At 35.2% G+C, this 10000-nt stretch overlaps 2 protein-coding genes across 14 annotated transcripts in view; both read right to left on the bottom strand.

The window, feature by feature from the left end:
* The window catches only part of LOC123517323, a 5914-nt gene extending 5016 nt beyond the window's left edge, over positions 1-898 (bottom strand). The window contains exons 1-2 of one of the 8 annotated variants that reach the window (XM_045277303.1): positions 535-896; positions 1-175 (exon numbers count right to left, since the gene is read on the bottom strand). The exon at positions 1-175 is cut by the window's left edge and continues 2 nt beyond it. Coding sequence is in view for 2 of the 8 variants with exons in the window: in XM_045277302.1 (XP_045133237.1) it covers positions 535-646 (112 nt within the window). In the remaining 6 variants the exon portion in view is untranslated. The other 7 variants (XM_045277308.1, XM_045277306.1, XM_045277304.1 and 4 more) reach the window with 7 other exon arrangements.
* A 1938-nt stretch (positions 899-2836) lies between these two features.
* LOC123517803 (dual specificity protein phosphatase CDC14A-like) overlaps positions 2837-10000 on the bottom strand; it is a 45199-nt gene continuing 38035 nt past the window's right edge. For all 6 annotated transcript variants that reach the window (XM_045278283.1, XM_045278284.1, XM_045278285.1 and 3 more), the window contains one exon: positions 2837-10000. This exon is cut by the window's right edge. The gene's annotated coding sequence lies outside the window, so the exon portion shown is untranslated.

The following is a 10000-nucleotide window of genomic DNA, read 5'->3' as shown; positions in this document are numbered from 1 at the left end:
TGATCCAAGTTGTTACACGCAATGGTCTGAATTGACAATGAATTAAGTTGCCCTGCAATCCTTTCTCTTGACTGGCAACAGTGTCTGGCGACTGCTGATATCTCACAAATCGCGCCAGCTGATGGCCAAGTGACAGGATCCCGTTTCTTTAGTGTTGCCCGCCAAGCTTGCTATTCTTGAATGATAGGGAAGAAGGATTTGTAGATATTTACCTGTCATTGGATGTCACTTACGTTACCTTCCCTCCCCACATGAGCTGGTGATGAGTAGATCCTGTTAATGAACAGCTCTGGAAAAAAAAAAAAAAAAAAAAGGGAACGATTGCCCAGAAGCAGGCGGACTAGTGACTGACTGTAAGTACATACAAACCTAAATACAAAATTATACCTACCACTGTGTGGTTAACTCACCTGATTGGATACCAAAGCTCTAAGTAGTCACGAAACTAAATTACTGGTACCGGGTTAAAATATCGGTGGGCTTACTACCACCAAAAGACACTGCTGTAGAATTTTTCAGAATCATAGAAACTACCTTGCTGAATTCTTTCTTCTTCTTCCTTCGATGCAATAATCGTGACAGATCGACACCCGTCAGATAGTTCGAAGGTCTGGTAGACCTCCCCGTCAGCCTCGATCTCACTCATGCTGCCACTCCTACTCCTTTTGTTGTGGTTGTCTTGATCTTGATCTTGATGCTACAGGTGATGCAGAATTTCTTCTGAATATCTTGATCTTGATCTTGATACTACAGGTGACTCGGGATCACTCTTGACCCGGGCCTTTGAATCGGCAGCTCCTGTAGACGACAAAAGAAAGGCACACAGAAAAAAAGAAGAAAAAGGAAACAGGGTCCTTTGCTCTAACCGTCTGTACATCTGGCACGCCACATTCTCTCCAGAAACTCCTTCACCGCCTCAATTATCCTTTCATTCGTTTCTCTACTCAGTCCCAGCAGCACCACCATCCACTCCCTCCTCGTCTTTTCCACTCTTTCGTTCCTATTATGCCCTAACTCAGTCAACACCACTTGCATCATCTCATACCTGTCTCTGGCATACTTCACACACTCCACATGCTCCACCGTCTCGTCCTCTCCTGAGTCACACATCTGGCACACTTTGCTGCGGGACTCAGACCACCTGTAACTTCTTGCATTCACATCCATACACTGTGCCCTGGCTCTGAAGAGAAGATCACCACCAGGCTTCCATCGTACCACCCAAGATGTATTAGATTAACTCTAATACATCTTGGTACCACCTCTCATACATCGGGGCCTCTTTCACCTTGTACCATTCCAGAGTAGTCTTTCGTTCCATCCCATTCCTCCATTCATTCAGTCCCATACTCTTCACATCTCTGTCTATCTCACTCTTCCACTTCCTCACATCCCATTCTGTTCCCACTCTGCCTCCTCTTGTCACGACCCATTTCATTCTTTGCTTTCATACAGCCATATGGACGCATCCACATTCCCAGATACTTGCATTCCTCAGCCTGCTGCACCTTATTTTCTCCCAGTCTCCACACCAAGTTTCTTTCATCATCTGACCTGTTCACAACCATCACCTTGCTCTTCTCACTACTGAATCTCACCCCAAAGTCTCTTCCATAGCCATCTACAACATCCAGGAGACTTTGGAGCTCCTCTGCTGATTCACTCATGACAACTCAGGATCGTTCCTGAGCCGGGCCTTTGGATCGGCAGCTCCTGTAGACGACAAAAGAAAGGCACACAGAAAAAAAAAAGAGGAAAAAAGAACAAGATTCTTTACTCTAATCGTCCGTACATCTGGCACGCCACATTCTCTCCAGAAACTCCTTCACCAACGTCACATATTATTTTGATTTTGATGTTGATGCTACAGGTGGCCCATGGTTACTCTTACCTACTTTCTATCGGCACCTCCCCTAAGGAAAAGGAAAAACGCAAACAAAAGACAGACATTATCTAATGCCACTAATTCCTAGGTCTAACAAGCTAGATTTTCTCCCTTAACTCCTTCACAACTTCAATCATACAGCAACACCATTTTTCTTTCCTGTCTTCTCCACTCTGACATCACTAATTCCCTCAGCGAGTCAGCACCACTTTCATAATTTCATCCCTGTCTCTGCCATACGTCACACCTTTGCATCATATGTTCCACCATCTCATCCTTTCCTGTCACACAATGCTGCGGAACACGGACCATCTGAAACCTCTCACATTTACATCCATGCAGTGCATGCACTGTTCTCTGTCTCCCGAAAGAGATAACCAACTATTCCTATGCTTCTCTCATACCACTTTTCATGCAACGGGCCTTTCTCTCTATACCAAAAAAAAAAAAAAAAAAAAAAAATCTTCCATTTACAGAGTCCTACTCGTTTCAGCATTCTGTCTATCACACTCCCGCCTTTTCTCAATTCCACAATTGTAGACAATATGGATCTGGCTTTACTAATTATCTAACTTCAAAATTATTAACGTTGCAATAATTTATATCTTCCATGATAAAAAAAAAAAAAAAAAAATCAAATGCATTTTCCTTCATTGTAAATGTGTCTGGACATTTAGCTACTCATATATTCTTTTAGTTATGTTAATCTCTCTAAATTCAATGCTATTCAACAAAAGCTAAAATTCATGAAGACCTGTCATGTGACTGGCTTAATGCTCTTGACTGCTTCTGCTTTAGTGGCTGACAGTGAAGACCATCATCAACAATATCAGCGCACACACACACACACACACACAGAGAGAGAGAGAGAGAGAGAGAGAGAGAGAGAATCAAAATCATGTTCCTCATGAACTCACAACTACTGATGAGTTAGGAATATGAAACACAATGAATGATAAGAGTGTTAATGAACATTCTTATGAAAACTTTACATAAAATAGTAACTGTCCCTCCAGTAAAGCAAGACACATTTGAACACAAGAAATGTACCAAGAGTCTGACAAGCACCTGATGTTGTGTAGAATTAGTTTGGTGGGAGTATTTTAATAGAGCAAGATAAACACAGATAAAGGTGAACATGCAATTAAATCATGTAATATAACTAGGAAAGTAATAAAAAAAATTTGCATATGATGTCAAGTAGTTCAAAGAATTGCAAACACACTTATATAGTCATCACTGCACTTGGCTATTTTCAAGGGAGTTTCTTCCAGGGATGAGCATGACATAAGTCTTCAGCTACTCAAGGCACAGCATGCAATTAATTTTACAATTATCATGTGAATGAAAGTAACACTGAAGCTATCATCACTAACCTTTTAGATAAAGTAAGAAAGTGTATTATCAATTCAATACTGAGATTATTACATCAGTTTAATTGTAAAAGTAACCATTAAACCTTTGTGCTCATTCAGTAAGTTAACATGTTTATAATGTATAAAATGAAATAAAACTTATAATAATCGACATTAATGATAACAACAATAATAATAATAATAATAATAATAATAATAATAATAATAATAATAATAATAATAATCTAAAAACAATAAAAAAATCAATCTAAAAAGCTGCTTAGATAAAATTCAAATATTTTAGGATATTGTGTTGTCAAAATACACAATAAATTTGTCAATGAATCTATACAGGTGACAGAGATGAGTCATTGCTATATGGTAACAAAGACATAATCTTACATTGTCATTTCATCAGAGAAACCAACTATTTGGCATGGAAGATGGCATGTTTAAAGAGAGAGGGATGTCATTTGTTGAAATATCAAAATAATGATACACATTCTTTATAAATTTGAATCTTCATTCAAAACTTTGCAATTTAAACATAAACATATGATACAGAATCTATCCAGTTGCAGGAAAATAATTTTGAAGCCACAAAGCAAACAGAAAGATAGCTGAGAAGCCTAGTGGTTAAAAACCATTGCAATTGCCCTCTGAAGTAGAGGTAAATATTACGCAAGAGCTGACTAACCCAACAAGAGGTTTACAACAACCACTTTGAAACATTGATTTAATCACATATTGAATTTACCTGATAAACTTCCTTATTGTATGAAATTTTTTCTTTTTTTTCATATTCAAACAATAGTCAGATATGTTGAATATTGTCTATGGAGTGCACAGTTTCATTTCTTTACAAATTGTAAAAACTCTGTATCAAAATAATAAAAAAAATAGTTGCTTCATAAAGCAAAATCTAAAAGGAATTAGGGTGAATTCACATTTATTTATATTAATTATACTAAAAGAAAAATAAAAGAAATTCCCACCCAAAAAATTGAGATGATATACAATAAAATGAAAAATAAAAAAGACAATATATTTTCAACTTTGAATTCCAGGCACGCTACAATATTTTTGTGTACACTTACATATGTACTTATTTACACAAGCATAACCTAGAATGAATATCTAGAATCTACAAAAACATTAGTCTCTATTAAAAATATAGGTATTATAGCTACATTTTAACATATGCTATAGTCAAATTATACACTAGAGCTAGTGCATCCCCCTAACAGGAGTGTCTCCAGTATAAACATAAGCACTCATTTTATGTTCCTTAAGAGAACCACACCTTAAATCTTTACAATTCCATCATTTATTAACTGAAGAATATAACTACATGATTACACTTCAATATATACAAAATATAATTTCATAATTGATTTAAAAAGATATTTATCACCATAAGCAATAAATCACCAGGTTTATTGATTATCTGCTAATGTACCGTAACACATTAACAGTTTTTTTTCTTTTACTTTAAAAGGAAAATCTTCCTGAAAAATGTGGATATTCCTTAAATAAATTGATATCCTGTATTATCTTGCAAAATACTATAATTCATTAATATATATATAAATATATATATATATATATATATATATATATATATATATATATATATATATATATATATATATATATATATATATATATATATATAAGTACTAAAACTTTATACTATGCTTTTCTTTGCACTTTACTACCTTCATTAATCTTGCAATCCCTTTTAACTATATGAATATTAAAAAAAAACAAAGTTACACCCAATAACTGCCCACCAATAGCAACCTCTAAATAATTCAATAGCTTTCTTTAAAAAATGAACTTTTAAACTAGTATTAGCAATAAGCAATTGTGCAATTCTACAAGTATGATTAAAAAGTGTGTGTGTGTGTGTGTGTGTGTGTGTGTGTGTGTGTGTGTGTGTGTGTGTGTGTGTGTGTGCTGCTCACAATTTTCTTCATCTTGTGAACAAAATAGCGTTATGGATAATATGTTTTGAATCAGTACAGTATACAAAATAGAGTATGTATAGTGTAGTCACACATATAATAATGACAAACCTATAATATATTTCACAAAAAAAATTACTGTAGAATTTCATATACTTGATTTAATCCACTTTCCAGGTATAATTATGTTCAGATACTGTGTGAGAATGAAGTTATGGAATAAGTACTTTTTTCAGAAAATGGCTGCTTTCCATATGAAAGGTTTTCGTATCTCAATAATTTTCAGGGTTTTTCCCCCCTTTTCAACCTCTGAACTCTATTTTGAGGTTGAAACCAAATAAGACAAAACACAGTAAAAATAAGAAATTACATGCTAAGGCAATTAAAAATAATGACATGATTTTCTGATGACCAGTCTTTATGGCTTCATTATAACATACTAAATAATAAATGAGCATTAACTTTATTACAATACAAATAATGTACACTGAAAAATCCTTAAATTCCTGTACATTGCATTGAATTGAACAGATTAACAAATCTATTAAGAACTTTTGTTTTTAGTAAAAGTGGTTATAACATTTATTATGAAAACCATAAATGGAAAGTCAGAGAAAATTAGTGCCATTTGTTAAACCATGTTAAACCATCAGGAAAAATAGTTCACTGTATCACTTTTTTGTTTTAACTAATGTTACAACAAATCTAGCATATAATTTTTACTATCAACTTGATCAAAAATATTTGTTGCACTGGCAGTAACTTTTGGTGTGTGTGTGTGTGTGTGTGTGTGTGTGTGTGTGTGTGTGTGTGTGTGTGTGTGTGTGTGTGTGTGTGTGTGTGTGTGTGTGTGTGTGTATACTGTCACTTCTTCCTTACAATGGTACTCTATTGTAATAATTTGGCATCAAGTAAAATATTAATAAAAGAAAAAAAAACTTTTAATATATATGCCAGACTACAAGATGACTCTGTATAAGAGACAACCACCAAATTTTCAAGGAAAAGTTTAAGTTTTGAGCTATTAGCTGTGTATAAAATGACCCCCTTAATGTTGAAGGGTGCATTACTGATGTGCCACAACATGAAGGGCTTGCATCGCGGTCAGTTCCCTCACTTAAATACGTTTGTATCATGGTAAAATTCACAATCCCTTTTTTGCAGTTCCGCGTGTTTCTGAGCTCCGAAATGACAGGGACATGTACTACTTTCTTTTCTTGATGACTATGATACTAATCACCACAGGTTTATTGCTGGTGTCTCACTGGGTCCTGGGGAGCTGTATTATGGCAATTCCCTCACTACCTACTGTCACTAATTTCAAAATACAGCCACCCTTGATTTATTAATAAAACAATTAGCTCATACAGAAGGAGCTAATGGAATTCAAAACCAGTCATTATTGGATTAACATAAACAGTATCTACAAACGTCATGATTTGTTAGCCTAATTGGCAACTGATCATTATTATGAGCTGTGAGTAAACATTCAACAACCTTAGAAAAATCTCATCCTGTCATGGAGCCAATATATTGAGTTTATATATATATATATATATATATATATATATATATATATATATATATATATATATATATATATATATATATATATATATATATTGGTAATGTACATACACCTATGTGGCTGCAGAATGAATTCCAAGGTAGTGTGGCACTTAATATTCACCACGGGGTTAAAGGGTTATGTTTTATTCTCGGTACATAAGACAACCCCTTGATTAAGAAGGGAGAAAAAAAAAAAAAAAAAAAAAAAAGCTTATAGTCCAGCATATACAGTAGCCACCATAGAATAAATACAGTTATTATTGACTTTTGTGAAAAACACAAATTAACATGAGTGCCATAAAACAAGTATCCTTACTCTTTGGTGTGCAGCAACACACAGCAATACAACTTACTATCCACTCATACTATCAGTTCCCTGGTATGATATGTCACATGAAGCATTTATTCACTGGTAATCCTTTAAAGGAAGCACTTGCATACATATATGCATGATGTGCACAGCATATTTCTCATTGTTGCTGATGAGAATCAAAACAATCAAATGACAGCATATCTGATGTAATGTCATTATGTCACATATTTAATTATGTTTCATTCAGTCATAACATATATACTTCCATCATTACAAGAGAAGCTTGCATATCTCCCTATTGATGTTATTCAGTCACTTGGATGCCATAACAATCCTCATCTGCAGCTAAAAAACTGAGTTATGTAACTTAGAGGTTCCTAGTAAGTCTGTTATCAGTGGTGGCTTGCTCATGTGATGAGGACAGAATACATCCCTGAGTCAATAGCAGCTTGCAAATAGTATCACAAAACAATCAAGCGATCAGAAAATGATTACTTATTGCATTGTGAATAACATCAGAATTGATGGTTTGATAAGATTTACTTGGCTAATGACAGTAACCAATGCTTGATTCTCTCTTATCTGATAATATGATGAACATACAAAGCAATGCTTCTTATTTTTGACACCTTTAATACAGGTAACTTGGTTCATCCAGCTGTTGTGCAAGTGCCACAGAGAAAGTATGAGGGAATATTCACATCTCTGCTTGAAACAAAATTATCAAGTTGATGAATGAATGCAGAGTGTAAGAGGTGAAGAACTTTGCTCATTATCTTATACATATATTCAATGTATTGTTTATTAGAAGACACTATAACATTTTTTTTCACACAAACTAAGATGATTGATGGAAGCACAACAAATCAAAATAAATCATTCTGGCACAGTATAGGGTGGTTTCATGTGATGCTACTTCATTCTTCACACTGAGCATGGTTTACGCAATGCCACCAAGTTAACGTTACTATTCTGAACATCAACATTAAAACAGTAAACCGAAGCAACAAGATTTTATCAACAAAAATTATTTTCATGACAGCAATAATTTGAACAAACTTTAAAAACATCTGCAAATCTATTCCACTTGAAATATTATTGCATCTACTGGTGGCATTTCTGCATAGTATACTGCAGACTATCTGGTGATGATTAAAATATTGATAATTTTTTAAGGTTTTAAATTTGACAATTTTAATTTTCCTTCAAAAAAGTTAATTAAAAGGGACAGAGCATGGGAGCTACAAGCCTCCACCTCTTTGATCCTACAATGAGGCAAGACATTAGTTAGCTACCCACAATTTTGAGGGATATGTCAGCCATGGAGTACATAAAAAGATAGTTAAACAGATCACATCAAATGTATGGAGAGTTTTAGTCTCCTTTGTCAGAGCTTAAGTAAGTAATCATTAAATTATTAATTACTGTATTTTCTAGAACCACATATGGCTTTAAAATAGTAACAGTCAAATATCTAAAATTTTCAATTTAGGCTTGCCTGTCAATTTTGAGCATCATTTGAAAAAATTTTCAATGTATAATAATGAATTTGGTAAATCAATGACAGCATGTCATCTGATATTAATATGAGGATACAAACAAAATCATGTACATCCACTTTGTTCAGTGTGAGAAATTAGATGAATATAATGATGAAGATGCAGAGATAACTCAATTAACTGATATTTCAGTTACTGTACCTTTGTCAAAAGCAATCATTACCTATCATGTGTGTGTGTGTGTGTGTGTGTGTGTGTGTGTGTGTGTGTGTGTGTGTGTGTGTGTGTGTGTGTGTGTGTGTGTGTGTGTGTGTGTGTGTGTGTGTGTGTGTGTGTGTGTGTGTGTGTGTGTGTGTGTGTGTGTGTGTGTGTGTGTGTGTGTGTGTGTGTGTGTGTGTGTGTAAAGTTAAATTATTTAGTGTTTCTGTGAAGAATTAATATCTACATAATTTGTACACCAACATGGCACAACACTTTGCTAACAAGACACCAGCCATACATACATCTGATATCTATTTATGTATAGTATAAATATTTCAGTTAAATTGTTTTCTTTGCATTTACAAAATTTTCATCCTCAGAAACTCCTCTATAACTATAAAAGGCCATATAATCTCTCTCTCTCTCTCTCTCTCTCTCTCTCTCTCTCTCTCTCTCTCTCTCTCTGTTATGAAGAAGCACACACACACACACACACACACACACACACACACACACACACACACACACACACACACACACACACACACTCAATCAATCAATCAATGCATTCTAAAACCCCTGCACTTTTCTGGTAGTCAAATTAATAGTTCTGTATGTACAAACCTTTTACGGTAATTTGATAACAAGTTAACATAAACAAAACATACAACATACAGTCACTCACTGATATGGTGTCGTGTGCGACGTGTAGCAACTGCACCAGAGCCTCCTATCCTTTTACGCTCATCATTCCAGCTCCTCAGAGTGGTACTCTTGTCACTTGGAGGGTCATCAGGCAGTGTCCTGATTACTTTGTAGGTACTCTTTTCCTTGCGTATGGTGTAGTATTCCGTAATGTGAGTTTGGGAGGCTTTCTTTTTGCCTCCATCTTTAGTGTTCTTTTCTGGTTTACTCTTATCAGAGACATCACTCCCAGGTACTGGCTCTGGACTTGTAACTCTACTACGGGATTTCCTTGTTTTGAGGCTCCTTCCAGGCTCCCTATTGGATGGACTATGCGACCGTTTTTTCAACCCACCACCATTTTTCTTACCTCCCATATCACGAGTAACGCTTCTACCAGATCTACGAAAGTTTGCTCCAAGAGCACTTCTGGTTCCCTTCCTCTCCACTGATGTGGTTCGCTTCAACTCTGGGGGTGCTGATCGAGACATTTTGCCCTGCCTTCTAGCCCTGCCCTCTGGCACAGA

This window comes from Portunus trituberculatus, chromosome 42 (genome assembly GCF_017591435.1).
Source record: "Portunus trituberculatus isolate SZX2019 chromosome 42, ASM1759143v1, whole genome shotgun sequence".
NCBI lineage: Eukaryota > Metazoa > Arthropoda > Malacostraca > Decapoda > Portunidae > Portunus > Portunus trituberculatus.
Note: the sequence above shows the minus strand (reverse complement) of the source record. Positions and strands in the feature narration are given on the sequence as shown.